Genomic DNA, 19,414 nt, shown 5'->3' on the forward strand with positions numbered 1-19,414 from the left:
AAATTAAAGTACATGTTTTCTAAAATTATTATTTTTAATATTCTATAAAATATTGGTTACACATGTATAAGAATTAATATTTTCATTAAGTATATTTTATAGCAAAAAAAGGCATAGTCCTTTGATACAATAAGTTTATATGTACTAATGAATTTGAATATGAGGTTAAATTATCGCACAATGACTTGATAAGATTGATTTGGGAAATAGGTTTTTGTTTTTATTTTGTTGCATACGTGATGCTCTTTGTGATTTTCTAAAATTTTACTTTGATATCAATTGTTATAATCTTAATAACACTAAGAGGGAGGAGGATTTGAATTAGAGCAATAATATTTTTAATTGATTTAAAACTCGATCAATAAATTAATATATTTTAAAATTTTAATTGATCAAGTTAAAGTTGTAAGTAAAGAGAATAAGATTAAGTCAGGTAAGTAAAAAGAGACAAACCAATTTATCATGGCTTGATCTTTTGGACCTATGTTCATTTCTGATTTCTTTTACCTTAAGACCACCGATATTCACTACCGATCTTCTTTTCAACAAATAAGGATCAACTACTCTTATTACAACTCTCTTCTTTTTCAGGTTTAGGAGATAATCTTCCTACTCTCTTTTTACAATAGATATCTTACCTCTTATAACTTAAAATTTTAACTAAATTTAAGATGAGGAGACTCAAATTTTACTTAAGATGAGAGTTTATAATACTACACTATCTTAGAAATGAATGCTTCATCAAACGCTTGAGTGGAGTATTTATATGCCCAAAAAGTTTTAAAAATATAACAAAAAATTTAAATCTCTAAAATTTTAGGATACGAGTAATACTATCACTTATATTGGGGGATAATACCTTCGCAACTTTTGATATCATAAATTTGGACATCGAATGTGTTATCATCGTAAATTTTAAATTATATATAGTATTACCATTGCCATACTACCATTGACAAAGCATAAATAATACTTGTTGACTAACTTAAGCGGTACTATCACTTGGGCTTGATAATATCACCACTTAGGTTTGGTTTAGGTTACCGGTTTGACCTTCTAACGGGCTCAGTTTGACTTGGTTTGAAGCCTAATAATTTTTTTGATAAGTGTGTTTTGTTACGGCTCAATATTGACTTAAATTAATCCAAAATAATGTCAATTAAGACTTTGATAAATTATTCACATATTCGAGACGTTTACAAAAGTTTTTGGTACGTTATATTCTCTTTCGACGTATTATCTAATCTTTCAATATATCATCAGAACTTTTAATATATAGTTCTTTCCTTCGATATATTACTTATTACATCGGTACATTGACTTTTCTTGGATATCCAATATTCCATCGTAATATTTGATCATTCTAACATAATGCTCAAACTTTTAACACGAAATGATTTGTTAACCAATCCTCGCCTAGATATTCAATGTTCCACATACTAATTTTTTATACAATATTCGACTCTCATACGGTTCGATTCTAAAAGCCAAAGTATTTTTCTGGATCAGTTATCTCATATAAACTCATCAATACGTTTCAACTGCCTTGTGACAGCTTAACAACTTGCCATGTGGCGCGATGTTGGGTGACATTGGATAGCAACCTGCCATGTGGTGTGATGTTGACTACCATTAACAACCTGGCATGTGGTGCGATATCGGTTGACGTGGTGGCTTAGCAACGTGCCATATGGTATGATGTGGTTGAATGTCAGCTGACGTGGCTCAATAGTATATTAATCCACGACTCTTTTATTGAGATGACGGCGCCCGTGGACGGTTTTCTTTTTCCTTATCATTTGTAACTATCAATAAGATAATGAAAAAGAAACTCTTAATTTTCTTATCCCTTCCATAAAATAAAGAATATATAAAGATTAATTTACACATAATACAACTCACTACAATAATGCATTCATTCAACATCTCTAGGTGTTCAATCACTCATCTTGTCCATCCAAAAGCCTGCTGTAGCATCCAACCTTGCCATTCCTGCTTCCCCAAAACCATGCCCAAATCCCAACTCCATCAGGCATCCAATCTCACCCTCACAGCTTGAGCTCATCCCCACCATCGCCGTGCTTCCCATGATCTCCTGTGGGAAGTCAAGCAGGTTGCACTGCAGCATTGCCATGTTCATAAAAGGGTTTGAGCTGCTGTCTTCTTGCCGTGGGAGTGTGGAGAATGATGAACCCAACTGTTCATGGCACACAACATCTGGCATAAGGAGGTCCAGTGGCGAAGAAGATGACCCCAAGGTGGGAGAAGAAGAACCAGTGTTCTCGTGCTCAGCCTCCTCCCCTTTGCTTTTCTTAAACACCCGACAAAGAACCCAGTCCTCCTGCCACAAGAGAATTCACCAAAAGGAGCCATGAACGTGCTGTTATATGTCATCAGAGATAGGCTTGAGCTGACATGTACTGTTTCTGGAATACCATATTTGCACCACAAGAAGATATACATATGTGACCACATTTAAGAGTTGTGTAAGTTTTGGCATCTATTGCCTTCAGTTAAATAGCCCAAACAAAAACTAATCATTCTGTGTTATTTTTGGCATCTATCGCCTTAACTTAAATCATACTCTTTCTCATGTCCTTTTGCTATAATCTTACGTAACAAGTCTTATCTTCAAGAATTCATGTGATTATTTTCTAGCTACATCAGTCTCCTAATACTGCCAACAACTGCATCATGAAGTCCTGAAGAAAAAGGTTAAACCAGTTCACATCTAGCATGAAAATTTGGTGTAAAAAGTATCATCATGGAAAGTAAAAGATGGTTTCGCATGTCATTTTGCTATCATCTTACATAACAAGTGTCATCTTCAAGAATTGCTGTGATTATTCTGTAACTACAACAGTCACTTGTTAATGCCAACAACCACATCATGAAGTCCTGAAGAAAAAGATTAAACCAGTTCATATCTAGCAAGAAAATTTGGTGTAAAAATTTGTAGTAGGCAAATCTTTGTGATACGAATCTCTACTGCAACAAATGAAAGCTATATATGATATATGTATACCTTGGGGGGTGAATGAAGAACCAAGAAAAGAAGAGAGAGAACCAAGAAAATTTGATGTGGCTGAAGAACCAAGAAAAGAAGAGAGAGAAAAGGGCGAATTCTTGATCAAATGAAAGCAATATATGATATATGTATACCTTAGGGGTTGAATGAGGGTTCTCCATTCGGAACTCATGCATGACCCAGCCAGACTTTATTCCATTGGGAGCTCTACCTCCGTAGAACACCAGCGTCTTCCTCATCCCAACCTTCGCATGCGTGCTCGGCTCGTAAACCGTTCTATCTTTCCCGGTAGCTTTCCAGTAACCAGATCTGGTCGCCCGATTCGTGCGCGATCCGGTGGCGTACTTGCGGTCGCGGAAGCTGAAGAAGTACCACTCGTCGGCGCCCAGCTTAGCCACATCTACGACATATCCAAGACCACAGCTTAGCATAAGATCAGTACAATGAGCAAAGTAGGTCGATTTACCTGGAAGCTCCCATGGCTCGCGAGTGTGCAGATCCACCTCCACCATGGTCGCCTCCGAGGTGCTTTCGTTGATCACCTTCTTGTAGAGATAGTGACAGACCAGCTCCTCATCGCTGGGGTAGAACCTGAACCCTGGTGGCAACGTGAATTCTATGTCTCTCAGTCCCATCAGAGGAAGGCTTTTAATTTGCTGGTGCAGCAGGCAACCTACGAGAGCTTCAATTCTTGAGAGGAGGAGGTCTGGGAGCGTATATATATATATATATATATATTAACGATCCTGGAGTCTATCGTTTGCAGTAGAAGCGTGTGCAGCCGTCGCAGTCTCTGATTGGACGTCAACGGACTGATGCTTGTGCTGAAGGACTTGAGAAGACCGCAACAGCAAGAAATCTCGATATGGCAAAGGAGAAAAAGAAGACGTCATCTCAATGTTCATCGTCGAACACAGAATGGTTTTACGATATTTGAGGTTGCTATGTCCGAGAAATAATTCTGACGAGATGACGGGGAGTTGGTATGAGGTAATAATTGGCCCCGTCGTCTACAATTATTCATGGTCACGCCGGGAGTGGGGTCTCATCTCTTGTCCTCTTATCTGAGCCAAACAAGTCACAGGCTGTTCTTAACATGCATGCATGAGAACTAACACTCGATCACAGTAGAACAAGTACGATGGTTTTTATGTTGCCTAGTTTGATTTGGGAACAGAAACAAGTTATCCCAAATAAGTTGCTAATGTATTATTCTTAAGATCCATATATATACACTAATTAATAGCAAATGGACCAAAATGAGATCACGAGTCCATGTAATCCAAGCTGATAATTAATAATAATAACCTAGGCTGGATTCGGTTGTATGTGGATCCAATTCTCTTGTTCAGTAGCCGCCAAATATTGAAAGTACGCCTGTTAGATGTTGTCCCTTGCAAGTAAAACAAAATTCCATACTAATTGTATTTTGTAAAAGAAGTTTATGGCCTTGCAGAAAAAAAGACAATATCTTTTAGTGGAGATAATGTCTAATCTTTAATTAGTCTTTGAGGGAACAGATTTGAAGTAAACACTGTTAAGTGTGATCTGAAGACAGATCGAGAGAAGATAGACAAGCATTTTGGAACTTCTCCGACTCTACCTCAGATGACACAAGCAATGCCAAGCTAGAGAACCTGCTGCAACAAGATTGCACCCTGCATGCAAGAACAAAGATGACGCTGCAGAGAAGATCCAATGAAGTGTCTTATGTAATCAAACACCATTGCTTTTCCACAAGGAAAGGAGAAGAGGATCACATCTATAGGTTTTCCAATGGCTGATGCACCGAAAAGAGTGACACTTTGTCCTTGTTAGGCTCACTGATGAGGTGTAGCATGGCTTTCCATTCGTTTGGGTGTGGATGGAGGAGGATAGAGTTCAAGAAGCACATCTTGGATAAGGAAATGAGATGCAATTATTAAGCACCATGATTGGGGACTTTGATGGTTTCTCCATTTGGACAGCCAATGGAGCTCAGGCTTTGTACAAAGAGTGATGACTCCATTCTCCCTCCCTAGAAATTGCAGGCAGAACACATTGGCGATGAGTCCCTCATTGGCCAACCCTCCTCCTCGTGCTGTCACCCGGCTCCCAATCATAATCAGCTCAATCATTCTGCGATAGCATCATGAGCAACTAATTCAACATGGTTGGCAATCCACCGATCGCCCGGTCGCTGTTCGATCGATATAGAACGATCGATGACGATGTCGATGGATTCCTGATGGACCACTCATCTTGCTCCTCACTGTCACAAAATGACATACTCATCATTGTCTTTGTCTCCATCACTGGAACAAACAATTTGTATTGATTAATGCAAGGGCGATTAACTGTATCTCAATCGAAATTACAGAGTGATTATAACAAGCACCAAACAGATTTGATTGGTTTTGCATCAGCAGCAACAGCTATGCATGGATCTAAACATTCTGTGGCAGGATGGATGATCCAAAAGCTGTGACAAAAGAGTTGAAGATAGAGAGAGTTGCATTTTATCCCACTAAGGGAGACCAAGTAAAGAAATTTGCATCATTATTCTTTCTCTAAGATCACTCGTCGGATGGCTATGTTCCATTAAATGGATGTCAATTCTTGAAAAGTTGTGTGCGCATGGGTAGCTCAGCTGCTAAAGGATGCCTATGATTGAGCTTTCAACAAGTTGTAAGCTCTTTTATCTATCAGATGGACAAGCTGATGCAGCTTCTTTGTCAAAGGTCTAATCATTCAATGTGTATCTCCTCCTATTTAGCACACAGTTGTTGTTGGTTAAGCCATTATTTATATTTATATATATATATATATATATGATGAATTTTATTTGCCCGCTATTTATTGTTCATAGGATATAAAAAATGAAAAACTAGTTTGTTTTGAAGCATATTATCCAATTTTATCCATCTAAGCCAACGTCTTATTCTCTTTGAAGGACTAACATAACTTTGAATTCTTGGGATATAATCTATGCGCTTTCTTAGTTTGAAGGCATAACTTTCAGATTTACATAGGATGATGTAAACTCTGCCGATCATTCCAATGCAAGAGAATGATAAAAGTACTGGCAGCTATTGAGCTACAAAGAAACAAAAAAAATGGTACTCTAATCTCAATGAATGATCATAAATCTGATACTTGTGAGTTCAGTGACGTCCTCTGTTTTAATTTCCACATCATACTTGTTTAAGATTAAAAAGAGTCTCCTCACTGAATGGTATTATAATCAATTATCAGAGGAATGGTATCATCCTTGCCGACATCTAATATATTATGAAGATTTTTGAAGACAGCATCGTAATATTGTGAGAACATTTTGTGGAATTAGCTACCAAGATTATAGCTAACATCCATTCATTGGTTTCCTTGAAGAATAATGCATGACGTCCCAAATAATTAAGTTAATGACAAAGAACAACTTGGAATGATGCAAACACATCCCAACCCAATGACAATCCGGTAGAACAACCCGTGATCAAGTATGTGGCTCAGTCGAATGCCTGGACTACTTGTAACCAGCACATACAATACAATATGTCATTGTGCTAAGCATTAATGGTCATCCATGCCAACAAGCTCAAATGGTTGTGATCAATCATTCTCTTGAAAGAGATTGGCTACTTACTGCCTCAGGACTAAAATATTTGCACAAGTAAGCCAGTAATGGTTTGGTTTCATCAAAAAACTGTCTTGATAACTTGGGAAGGTGGCAAAGTGTTGTCTGCAAGCATTGTTTTATGCTGACTGTGCTGAAAGTGAAGCACAGATGTACTTGTTGAGAGAGTTCACAGTTGGGGATTTGGTTAGAAGAACAGTTAGCAGTCAAGATTACTGAGAGTGAGTCACAACAATAGTTAGCAGTCAAGAATAATAAGATTACAAACTAGAAAGATGCAATTAAGGTGTTACTAAGGCGAAAAGCAAGCGAATTTTCTGACATCCACAGGATTTAATGCTTTGGATTTAGTCAAAAGGATGAGATGTTGCAGATGTATACTGATTTGTTTCTTCAAGAGACCATTGAACTATATATCTTTCTCATGAGATCAGGAGGTACTGTCCCACAGTTGACGAACAAGAGGAAAGAAAGTGGACAAACAAGATCTTATGCACAATAAAGAGAGCAATACATCTGGAAGAAGTAATGGAGAAGCTGCAACCTGGACACCTTGGTAACAATTCTGAACACACCAATGTCCTCAGCCCCTTCTCAATTAATGGGTCCAATGAAAGTGACTTCTGTATCATAGTTGATTTTATGGTGTTATGCCTGATGTCAACATCAATTATGGGTTACAAATGTTCTGTAAAGTCCAAAGAGTGAAATTATGGTAGACTTTTTATTCACACTTCATAAATCTGAGATAGACTTTCATGGAGGTCAATCTACTATGAATTGCTAAATAAGACTAGGAAAAATGTATTTGGAGACACATGAATAGAATAATTACCACTAGTTTTGATGGATGATTCTGATAGAAGATCATGATAAAAACATACATGTAATAATATCCCTATATTACTTACATTCTCAATCAATCTATGATTTGAGGAGCGATCTAAGCCATCAAAACCCAACCTCATCGACAATAATTGAGCTTTTGATTCATACATCAAACTTCTCTTGTTTTAATCGCACTTCCCAACATAGCCTTTGTTTGACTTCCCTTGCTTTGTTGTTTTGCTCGATGGTCTTTCTTAATGGTTCAATCACTGCAGAGATTTAACCATCCGAGCCTGGTTGCTGTGGTTTCTACTGCACCTATACTATTGCTACCGTGGTTTTCGCTACGCCTATGGCCCCCGCCAAGATAGACCCTCTATGTGGATAGGTCAACCAATGTCAAGAGAGGAGGGGCGAGGCTTGTCCTGAAGGGACCGACGACCGACGATCAACTATACAAGCATGCGCTTCACTTCGAATTCAAGGCCACTAACAACAAAGTTGAATAAGAAGTACTATTGTCGAGTCTCCGCCTCACTCTAGAATTACATATGGGAGAGTTTGAAGTCTTCAACGACATACAGTTAGTGGTAAGCCATATTAGCGTGTTGAGAAACCTTAATAGAGCATCATCATATATACAGCAAAAAACAAAACCAAAAACCTAAATTTTTCAAAGAAAAATATCTAGTTGTCATTTGTTAGATGTAATACCTGTCATTTGTTATTTGTCATTTGTTAGATGTATATACAACAAAACCAAAACCAAAAAATATATATGTCATTTGTTAGATGTAATACCTGGGGAGATTGTATATCCTCAAAAAATCTAAAATCAACTATCCTCCTCTCTAGCGGTGATCTGCATGGCAGATGTGGTGACGACGCTCCTCAAATCGCAGTATAATCTTCTTCTCTATGCGTACCACAAGAATGCACTATCTTAAAGAAGGGGCTTTTTGCTGTCCACGTGCCTCAAACAAGGTTGTCAATTGAGGAGGAGAGGAGAGAGATGAGAATAAGAGAGGTGATCAAGAGAAGACTAGCCTATGCGGTCCCTCCTATTTATAGAGATTCCTACCACTTAACCCTAATGGATCCTACTTTATTGGGTACTAGATCTTTATCCAATTACTAAGCCTCTTAAATTAGTGAATCTCTATCCAATAATCTCTTATTGACTCTTGTTGTATCTTATCCATAAGATCCAATAATATAGCGAATCTTGCATCTCGGCCAAACAATATTCGAGTCGTGCACTTTTGCCAACCAGTGCTCAAGTTATGCATCTCGACCAATCATAAGCCCGAGTCATACATCTTGGCCAGTCATGAAATCGAGCTACATGTCATGACTAATCAGTGCCAAGTTATGCATCTCATTAGGTCAACGCTAGAGTCGCTTGAGTCATGCATCTCGGTTAGATAAAGCCGGAACTACAAATCTCGGCCGGATAAAAGGTTGGTAGTGGCAGGTAAAGAAAATGAAGGTGGGGTGCCCAACTCGAAGGTGGTTTATGACAGAGAGGCTCATGCACCCAGCGGAGCTACGGATCTAGCCGAAGAAAGCACCAAGCCATACATCAAGCCCCTCCACGAGGAACCTGCCGAGCCTCTTTGAGGGGGGGAGGGAAAGAATGATAGGGCATATTCTAGCATCTCCCCCGCAACCACAATTGATCGTCATGTCAGAGCCAACGTGACGCCTCAAAGTTAACATAGCACACGCCCCAATGTGACACCTCAGACCTATATGAGACAGTCGCCTACACTCATGCCATCAATACAGACCTGTATGAGACAACCATTGTGCTCGGACTGCCTGAGGCTATATAAGATGATACCATATTGTACGAAGCTGCTCGGGAATGCGTGAAGCGACATCACACATCATAGAGTTATGCAAGTTGGTCAGCACTGTGCACGGTGTATAGGCCGACCACCCAAGGCATCAACGGTCATTAATGAACCATGTACAATCGTCTCTCGATAGTGGGTATAAAAGCCGACCTCTTGGCCAATGCCAAGGATCAAATCTTGAACACTCAAGACTCCCCTAATACCATCATACTAACTTAAGAAATCCCCCTCCTAATATCAACTTTCTATGCAGGAAGGCGACGCTGAAGCGGAAATCTAAGTTCCTACTCGACCTTGGGTTGATCCAGGGATGATGCTCTGACCCAACCTATCACTGACCCCCTTACCTCAAAATTTTACATGGACGACCTTGTATTCTTGGGATGGAGCCGAGCCGTACTGACTCCCCGATCACAGCGTGAAGTTGCACAACATATTTAGATAGAGCTGAAGTGGGAATCCAAGTCCTTGCTCTACCTTAGGTTGATCCAATGGACAATGCTCTAACCCGACCTATCATCGACCCCCTCGCCTCAAAAATCCATATGAATGATCTTATGTTCTCGGGATCGAGCCGAGCCACTTATGTTCAGACAACAGGCTTGATTTCTTTTCCTTTGTAAAGTTGGTATCAGTTCGTTCCCCTCCATTAAAGGTGAAGAAAAATATCATTTCAGGTCATTAAATGGAACGGTGAAGTAAAACACATGTAGCACATACTTTTTATATATTTTCATAATGTAACACGTCCTTACATGAAAACATATATTACACTTTGATTCTTTAGAATGAAAAGTATGATAAAATTTTGGGTTTCAAAGCGGTCATATAAATTTTTGATATTGTAGGAGAACATATATTAATCCGTGGAAATCTAATCATATCTCGTATGTGATAATTTGTGACTAGTACATCTTGACTTTGCTTGTTATCGGATGTTTTGTGCTCGTTAATTTCAGCTATGGAATTTTCCAAAGTAATGCCATTTAACATGTTTAGTGAAGTCATGCTTTGTCAACTTTGTGATGAGTCCTCATCAGTAAGTCAACCTACCATGGTTGTGTTCACCCTTCAGTCAACCACTAAGGTTTTGATCAACATGTCGCGTGACATCTTTTCACAGTTGGTGTTATTTTTTATGATTTGTACAAATTACACTCTCAGTCTATGATTTCTATGACTTCCTAGAAATTATTAGTTGCTATTAATTGTTGGGGAAAATATCTCCATATAAACAAACCATAAACATCAACAATCAAATACAATTTGGAAAGGCCCAATGCTAGATTTACATATTAAATAAAATATTATTTAATTCTTTTACCATAGAAGAATAATAAAATACAATCAATATTTCTCTTTCCTAAGCTTGACCCAAATCTAGTCCTAAAATCTCTTGTATGTCATCTCATATAAATCCTTTAAAAAATCATCTAAAAGGATCTATTGTGATGGTACTGATTCTTTGTTATCTTTGCTGCGAACCATCGAAGCACATCATCATTACGTTGCTTCTTGCTGCATCGATGAAAACAAAGCATCTGATGCGGGACTGATGACCCCTTTGACATAGTATGTTTCTGAACCAATAGGATGTTGGGAGTACCTTCTTCCCTGTACCTTTCCCCAGTTGTATTAATTGCAGTCACATGACCATTAATGTAGGAAGCAAACATTCAACGCCTAGTGTTCATAAACTATCTCAAAGCCGGCAAATGCGACTCATCTCTCGCCATGATCGGCACTTGGAGCTTTGGAATCTCTCTGGGGCATGGGAAAACGTTTGAATGAAGTGAAACGGAGCCCGGTTTCCCATGCACCATTTTACTTGCTTGATAAGAGAGTGTGGGCAGCATTGTTAGGGAGCTACGATCGCACCTTTTGATGCTCTTGAAATGTAGGCATTGAAAGGGGGAGTGTTCCTTAAAACAGCAAGCTGTGAGTGGTATTAGTTAATCTCAGCTGACTCTTGCATTTATCATACAATTCCTTCATGGCTGGTTGGTCAATTACCAGAAGTTCTTTTAGGTCAATAAGTTGACATTAGACCTTGCAGAATTTTTCTGTGATATTAGCTTTGATGTGATTTCAAGTTTCCATCTGGAAATGCTACCACATTTGCTGCTTTGCTCGAAAAAAACCAGTAAATAGCTGGATATTATTTAAAGTTGTAAAATAGAGAAGAGAGAAAAAAATGAATAATCATTTCGAAACGATAGACGTCCTAAGGTTTATGAAAGAATATTTTATTTATTGTTAAAAGAAATAAATACATTCCTATTTATAAAGTTTCGCTTAGAGTTCAAATTCTTAATAAATAAATAAATAAATATCAAATAAATTTATATTTGATTCTTAATAAATTTAATAAAATATTATTTAAAACTTAGAAAATAAAGGAACCTTAACAGTATAAATGTCAAGCTTTACTACTGCTCTCAGTGTAGGCTTCTACTGCTATAGAAGATGCTGCAATGTACTGTTTCGACTGAGACTACCTACTAGCTATAATCATCATCTTGACAAACGGAAATCTCACTAGAGCTAACTAGGTAAAAAGTTAGGGAGATAAAATCATGAAGTTTGGAGATGAACGAAACTCCCTTTACATTCTTTTCTTTGCAAAGCAGCACCTCCAACAGCATCGCAATCAGTAAGAAATTTCAAGAAAAATGGACATATGAAAGCATAAGTTTAGAAGGAGAAGAAGATGGCAAGGCAACAGGATTAGAGGAAGACATGCATTTTTATTTGTTCCCAAAAGCAGAATTCCATGAAAAGAAAGTACCAAAAATGAACTCGGGCAAGCAGTAGAGAGAGAGAGAAGCTGTCATTTGAACTTAGAGAAGGTGAGCAAGAAGAAGAATCCACCTCCAAAGACTACATCATCTCTTGCTGTTCTCGGCCACATCCACTGCGGGTCTTGCCACATGAAATGCCACATTGCAGCATCTGGAACTTCTCTTCCGTGAGAGGGCGAAGCAAGAGCAAGAAGACACGCATATACATACACACACGGGATCATACTTCATCTGTTGTGAAGCGGGTTCGCGCCGGTGGGAACCTTCCTTTTGTCTTCTCCTATCAGCTCACTCGCGTTAAGATGGTTCTGATGGCTGTCAAACGCAGTCGGCGGGACCGAGACCGAGAGAGGAGCCAGGTCGAGGAAGGCGGCACACCGAGCGCCCTCCGCCACCAATGACGAGCGCAGAAAAGCTGGTCTCGCGACGACCATCATCGTTACCACCAGCAGCAGCACCGCCGCTCTTCCTCCCCCAACAAACGGGATCATGATATGGTGGGCTTCACAAGATCAACTGCATGCATGAATGAACTCCTCCCGAGACTTGTAATTATCTGAGGTCAAAGCCCGTAGGGTGGGCAAAAGCCGGTGGAGGAAGGCGAATTGTTGCAGTCATTTTTAAGTGATTATTTACTACGAGGGTCATCGCAGTCCGGTGCTGAAACTTCCGTGGCCGGCGGATCCGATGGAAGTGGGCGATCACGTGAGCAGACCGGCATGATTCTGGGAACTCTCCAATTTGCTTTCTTTATAGTTTTTTGTAGTCATCCCTCCGACTCGTTTCACCTTTTTCTTCTCATCTCTTCTTCTACGTTTCTTAATGCTTTTAGCTTGATTGATTATTCATTCATTAAATTGAAGAAGAGTCTGAAACATCAGTTTGGGTAAGCCATTAATCACATTTCAAAAGTGGTGGGATGACCAAAAACCAACAAATGTGATAAGGGACTCGAGCAAAAATAAGTTATTTATGAATAAAATTAAAATTTATCATTAGATTGCGTGTGTATCAATTGCATCTCATATGAGGATTATGAATATAATGAGTTTTTTAAATGTCTATAAATAGACAAGATCTCTAAACTCATGATACAATTAAGATATCATAGTTTCTTTCTCAACTTTCATGCTCCATCAATCTAAATGGTCCTATGAAATGATAGAAAAATAGGAGAAGGATATAATAGTCTAATTCTCCTTGTAGTTTGATAGCGATTTTAGATCGGTGTATTTGCAGATTACACAGAGATCATTTTCATATGGTATCAAAAGGTAACCATCGTAAAATCGATCTAATGTTATTTGATTTCAATCCTAATATAAATTGTTTTTGCATTACATATAGAATCAATCACTGCATGACTCATTAAAAATAAAACTCAACAGCTCTACATTGAGGTTAATGGTTGACCCCAAGAACAAGACAAGTGTATGAGAAAATGGTTAATGTACTCATTACTATTGCTCTTGGATTCTCTTCTCGAGATGGTTGAAATGCTCAACTAGTTGATCGATCAGGGACATATACCTTCAGCCCTTTCCCTCACTTTCTCATCCTCCTATAGAAACAAGGAGTCTCTGTCCATTTGTTTGTCGTCAAACTCTGTGCATGGAATCACTGCCTCAGAAAATACTACTATTTCAAATGACTTCAGTTTCCTCTCACAATACTGTGGTTCTACTCAAAACAGATCATGCAATCAAACAAAGGAAGCTATTTTGTGATTCCAGTCGAAACACATGAAGCAGTCAAACAGAGAGAGCGCGACAAATTCCCACTACGAAATGGTAGCCAGGCATTCTCGCAAACGACTCATCGTCACAAAGCCGATGCCACAGACGGTGAATCGGCTGTTCAACCATAACAGCAACAACAATCCACAACTCCTTGATTGCCCAAAATCATCTTCGAGCGCATATGTAGGAAAATTTAGATCGATCTGATATCAGTTTTTGCCGTAAAATGTTGGTCAGAATTGACGAAAAAAATAAACTTGTTTTATGTGCTTTTAACAGCCTATTGCGTGAATAATAATAACCAATCGAGACACACCGAGAGTCAGCCGAAGAAGATTGGGTTCGTCGAGGCCAATCGCCGCCGTCGCGCAATGTTATCGACCGACGGTGATTGGGTTCGTCGAGGCCAATCGCCGCCGTCGCCCAATGTTGTCGACGGTGACTGGGTTCGTCGAGGCCAATCCCCGCCACCGCGAACCCCCAATGCGACCTACCGACTGATAACCGTCACTCGCCTTGCAAGCAAACCTCCGTGCGTTGTTATTGGCTTCGGTCCCACCAACAAAATAGGCCGGGTTGGTGGGTCCCTATGCCAAACCCAATCCCACGCCTCTCCGCCGCTCTCGCCTTATCCCCAATCGCTTGATCTCCTCCTCCGCCACATCCTCCGATCTCCTCCGCTTCGGTTCCAATCCCTATCCAAAAATCCATTACTTAAGAGAGTCTGTTTCCTTTTTCCCCCATTGCCTCCCACTGCGGTTGAGGGGGTCTCTTTTTGTTCCTTATCCTCTTTTAGGGTTTCTTCCCCGCCCTTCATGGCTCTGATTCTGGAAGCTCTGGTTGAAATCTCGCGGAAGCCCAACTTCGCGGACGTCGCCGTGGAGCTCGCGATGTTCGCCGCCCCCCTCTGGATCGCCGTCCTCACCGGGCTGCTTCTTGGATGGGCGTGGCGGCCAGGCTGGGCTGCCGGGCTGGTTCGCGCGTTGAATCCCGATTCCGCGCCTCCCCCTCAGCCGTCGTGTTCTGCTGGCCCCGACTCGTCCGTGGCGACGGCGCCGACGAAGGCGGACGGTGATAGGTAGATGTTTTGACCTTTGGTCGAAGTTTGATTCCTTTCTCTTCTTCTTTGGCCAAATCGTGTCCTTTTGGGGGTTCGCAGGAGCGAGAAGCTGGCAGTCACCGAGGAAGACTTGGAGCACCTGTGTCGGCTGGTGGAGGTGACGGATGGGGGCCCGGTGTGGCACAAGATGATGGACAAGTCCGTGCCCAACATGAGGTATCTAGCGTGGCGGAGAGATCCTGAGGTAAAAGCTGCAACTTGTACATGCGAATACTTTGGTCACTGAAAGCTGGATGTATGTTCTTCCGGTCGAGAATTTATGTAATTGTTGTTTAGTTGTTCGTGATAATGCCCTTTTGAGGATGCACTGGGTCAGTTGGCATAATTTGGTGTTTTCATGCTAGACGGGTCCGCCGCAGTACCGTAGCAGCACTGTATACGAGGACGCAACACCGGAAATTCTGAGGGATTTCTTCTGGGATGACGAGTTCCGGATCAAGAATGGTTGGGATGATATGCTCCTCCAGCACACCACACTGAAGGAGTGCCCAACGACAGGGACGATGGTGGTTCAATGGGTTCGCAAGGTATGAATCATGATGGATTTTTTTTACAAATGCAGGGACTGATTTTACTGCTTGTCATGTTTGTTTATCATATTTCTTTCTGTGCAGTTTCCTTTCTTTTGTAGCGATAGGGAGTATATCATTGGACGCCGCATATGGGAATCGGGAAGGACTTACTACTGCATAACAAAGGTACTGGAAAGATGTTTCCAACGCATATGAGAATGAATGTTGTCATCTCTGGACAATGGCTTTTGCTCTTTGCACATAACTAAATTTGATGCATAAAATGAGCTAAATGCTATTTCAACAAGGGATGTGAAAAAACATGATGCCATTATTTCAGTTGATGAAGAGAGTATTGCGATAATTTATGAACCTAAAGAAACACCAAATGGAGCCCCCCTAAAAAATTTTAATTAGAAATATGCTTACGAACCTGTGTAGGTTACATGGTGGATAGGATACCAGTCGAATGCTTGTTGGATTCATGTTTCTATTTCATTGAGGTATCAAGTTTTTGGATAACTATTGAAAAGTAATCATTTAGGGATATCACAGAGGTACTTTACTTATTTTGTGGACTTGATGTTTTCTGAATATTGATCTTTTAATGATGGACAAGAAAGATATGCAATTGGATCGTGCTCAAGTATGTAGGATGGTAATACAACTAATAAAAAAAAATTATCTACCATATATCTAAAAGACTAAACACTGGAAGATTGACTACTTGTATGCTCTTATAATTTCTAACTATATTTCCTATCATTATGAAATGATACCAAAGCCTTTCTCACATTCAATAAAAGACTTTGCCATGGCTATCGTACATCTGATTTAATTTCAGTTGGAATTAAGAAGGAAGAAGCACATGACTTATTACTGTGTTGGGGAAGCATGAAATGAGTTTTGCCAGAATTAACTTCAAGAACCACATCTACTGTCTTGATGAGGATAAGAGGATTCATTCATGATAAATGGGAAGAGGAACCATGGAACCATAAGGGAGAGTAGTAAAATAGGCAAATGTTGTTGGTTCGAGAAGACAGTAATAGGATTCTCCTTTTAAATGTCAATTGCTTTTATTTTAAATAGCCAGTGGAAGTGAATGGTACTTAAAGGTCATCCTATATCAAGGGTCTGCTACTAGAGGTCATCCTAGTACAATTGACAAAAAGCTGCAGATAATCCACCAATTAATTATTGTGTCATAACCATTGTCACAAATGGACAGTGAGAAATTTTTAGAAGCACCAAAGTGTTGTAATTTCAGATACATTATACAGTAGAGATGGTATTGAGCATCAGATCATTTTCAATAAAGCTACTGATGATTTTATCCTTTCATAAATTTTGGATTATTATATCTTTGGAATTAAATTTCTTTCTGATGAATAGGTTAGCAATGCTTGTTAGTTTACTTGTTACCATATACTATAATCTATAACTAACACTTCTAATTGTCAAGCATCTGTGGCTTGTGATGCCACATATCATGTCTTTTTATTGCAATTATTCATATATTTTCTCTTTTGTTTCCAAAATCTGACATAGGGGTGTATGAGTATTATTTATAATGATTGAATTTCATGCTTCATTGAAGAAAACTGAATGTAGTTTGTGGAAGTAATGGTATATGATTGAGGGAAGTGAAGAAATCTTACATGCAATGAACATAAATTAATGTGTGATAAATTCCAAGCAGAATGATTATATGATGATATTGGTTGTTTGGTTGTTTCTTTGATGCATCTGTCATCCTTAGCTGATGCATCTGGTTGTACACATTCAGTTCAATCAAGGTGTTAAATAACTTGAATACAAATGTGTAGCTCTTATTTTATTATTGAACTTGTTGGTACAATTTTCTTATGCATCTCTAGTCGCTTTGATACTGTAATATCATCTTAAGATTAGCTTGTTAGGGTCCAGAATGTGCTGAAGCACCTGCTTCAGCACCAAAGTTGAATTACATGTAACAGAACTTGCGATTTGTGTTTTATCCCAAGCGAGAAAATGATTTCTGTTTTAGGAGAATATCTTATCAGTAAGGTTTTTTGGAATTATGTTTTGATGATCAGTAGCTTTATTCTCTGTTGTTTGTTTGGCCTCCATAGTTATCCAAAATTAATTAATAGAATTTGTTTTTTCAGTATTAACTAATGCAAATTCATTAATTAATCACTTAGTTTATTAATGTGTTTTTCAAAATAAATCATTGACATAGACTTTAAAAACCTTATTAATGATATAAAATTCTTAATTAATGCCTTATAATTAATAAAAATAACATAGGATGTCAAAATTTTCAAGCTTTTCCTCAATACCAATTTGTTAACTGAAAATCTTCTTAAATAAAGCTAAATTCAGAAGCTTTTAGTAAGAAGTTCTTCAGGAATTTTCTTTTGATTCTATTAACTTTGTTATCGAGAAAGGCATGAATCTGAATTTTACTCTTGTTTGTGGCCATTATGGTCATCATAATTTTGTGATTGTTGCAACTTAACCTGCCTGGTACACCTTTTGTTCATTTACAGCAGATCGGTCTGCTGCATTCCTCTGACACTTTCCATGGTATTTAGATTTGTACTTGTGATTGCACAATTGCTGGAGCAGCTGCTTGAGTCCTAGCATGGTGTAAGATTGAAAAATGAGCTTTAATTTGTGTGTTCTTCCACTAAAATGGGAACAAATACAGCAACATATTTCCCAAGGTGAATGTGACATTTGAATTGACCAATCTCCCATTGTATTATCTTTTAGGGAATCCCATGCTTGGATGTACCTAGGCGCAACAAACCAAGACGCGTTGACTTGTATTATTCCAGCTGGTGCATTCGTCCAGGTAAGGAGCTATTCATAGGTTTGTTTTTCATCAGCAAGTAGATAACAGGTGGTCACATTCACTTTTTTGTGCTTCATATCCAGCTGAATCAAAAAGAGATGGTCAGATGACTGCCTGCGAGGTTCTTCTGTTTCACCATGAGGATATGGGCATTCCATGGGAAATTGCAAAGCTGGGAGTTCGGCAGGGTATGTGGGGCTGTGTCAAGAAGATCGAACCTGGCCTGCGAGCCTACCAAGCTGCCAGGAGGACCAACGAACCACCATCTCGGTATGTTTTCATGGCACAGATCAACTCCAAGATTGATGCCGAGCAGTTGAGATCATTTGAGATCAGCAGCGATGCATCAGCTGAGATTGTGGAAGCAGAGAAACAGAACTTGGCCTGTAGCATACCCAAGATCCTTCTGGTTGGTGGTGCTGTAGCCATGGCCTACACCCTTGACCATGGCCTGTTGACAAAGGCTGTCATTTTTGGAGTTGTGAGAAGGTTTGCCAAGATTGGGAAAAGATTGTGATCTGGAGTGAAAAATCTGTAGATGAATATATAATTAAGCATCTCTGCGCACCAATTACCATTGTGTTTACAGTCTTCCCCTCTCATGTGACGAGGTTGTAGAAGTAGATGCTAATAGAAAGACATTCTGAACCTTTTTGAAAAGAAATCCCAAAAACAGAGCATCATTTCATCCTCCATTACTTTGTTCCGTCGGTTTCTCATGTGCTTCTTGTGGTCTACATTGTAAAGGTGTACGTGGCCTTCTCAGTTTCATTGATTTCTCAGCAAGCAGCAGTTCGGAAGAACTCACAGGTTTGTGGTCGGGGAGATGCGATGTTGATGCGTCTGAGTATCCTCCTCCTCCTCTCTCTCTCTATTTTGTAATTGATCCAGAGAAGATTCATCAGATTTATGTGAGAAAAATGTCCCATCGGATTTATATGAGAAAAATGTGTACAAAAGAGTTTGGAAAGTGATGAGAATCCATTCAATTATGATTGCAAAAGGCATCATTATATTGTGAAAAAGGCATTTGTAATAGATTGACAATGGACATCAGAAAAATTGTTCTTTT

The 19,414-nt window shown here is 39.3% G+C and overlaps 2 protein-coding genes and 1 long non-coding RNA gene across 3 annotated transcripts; 1 reads left to right on the forward strand and 2 right to left on the reverse strand.

The window, feature by feature from the left end:
* Positions 1–1,820: 1,820 nt before the first annotated feature.
* Positions 1,821–3,891, reverse strand: LOC135626187 (NAC domain-containing protein 100-like). Its single transcript, XM_065131310.1, has 3 exons — positions 3,495–3,891; positions 3,163–3,428; positions 1,821–2,341 (listed from the first exon to the last, which is right to left on the reverse strand). The coding sequence occupies exons 1-3, from the start codon at positions 3,661–3,663 to the stop codon at positions 1,937–1,939; spliced, it is 840 nt and encodes a 279-aa protein (XP_064987382.1). The 5' UTR covers positions 3,664–3,891; the 3' UTR covers positions 1,821–1,936.
* A 9,519-nt stretch (positions 3,892–13,410) lies between these two features.
* On the reverse strand, positions 13,411–14,406 carry LOC135627678 (uncharacterized). The gene is made up of 2 exons (XR_010492670.1): positions 14,185–14,406; positions 13,411–14,071 (listed from the first exon to the last, which is right to left on the reverse strand). It is a non-coding gene; the product is annotated as an uncharacterized LOC135627678 (long non-coding RNA).
* A 103-nt stretch (positions 14,407–14,509) lies between these two features.
* LOC135627677 (uncharacterized) lies at positions 14,510–19,037 on the forward strand. The gene is made up of 6 exons (XM_065133843.1): positions 14,510–14,946; positions 15,028–15,172; positions 15,333–15,515; positions 15,603–15,686; positions 18,261–18,342; positions 18,426–19,037. The coding sequence occupies exons 1-6, from the start codon at positions 14,684–14,686 to the stop codon at positions 18,857–18,859; spliced, it is 1,191 nt and encodes a 396-aa protein (XP_064989915.1). The 5' UTR covers positions 14,510–14,683; the 3' UTR covers positions 18,860–19,037.
* Positions 19,038–19,414: the final 377 nt, after the last annotated feature.

The sequence above is a fragment of the Musa acuminata genome, chromosome BXJ2-11 (assembly GCF_036884655.1).
Source record: "Musa acuminata AAA Group cultivar baxijiao chromosome BXJ2-11, Cavendish_Baxijiao_AAA, whole genome shotgun sequence".
In the NCBI taxonomy this organism is placed as follows: Eukaryota; Viridiplantae; Streptophyta; class Magnoliopsida; order Zingiberales; family Musaceae; genus Musa; species Musa acuminata.

What these genes read in the sequence shown, in the direction of transcription:
- LOC135627677 (XM_065133843.1), top strand. Translation starts at nt 14,684, where the DNA reads ATGGCTCTGATTCTGGAAGCTCTGGTTGAAATCTCGCGGAAGCCCAAC. An exon ending in ACGAAGGCGGACGGTGATAG is followed by an intron (nt 14,947 to 15,027) that starts GTAGATGTTTTG and finishes GGGGGTTCGCAG; the next exon opens with GAGCGAGAAGCTGGCAGTCA. An exon ending in CGTGGCGGAGAGATCCTGAG is followed by an intron (nt 15,173 to 15,332) that starts GTAAAAGCTGCA and finishes TTTTCATGCTAG; the next exon opens with ACGGGTCCGCCGCAGTACCG.
- LOC135626187 (XM_065131310.1), bottom strand. Translation starts at nt 3,663, where the DNA reads ATGGGACTGAGAGACATAGAATTCACGTTGCCACCAGGGTTCAGGTTC. An exon ending in CGAGCCATGGGAGCTTCCAG is followed by an intron (nt 3,429 to 3,494) that starts GTAAATCGACCT and finishes GATATGTCGTAG; the next exon opens with ATGTGGCTAAGCTGGGCGCC. An exon ending in ACCCTCATTCAACCCCTAAG is followed by an intron (nt 2,342 to 3,162) that starts GTATACATATAT and finishes CTCTTGTGGCAG; the next exon opens with GAGGACTGGGTTCTTTGTCG.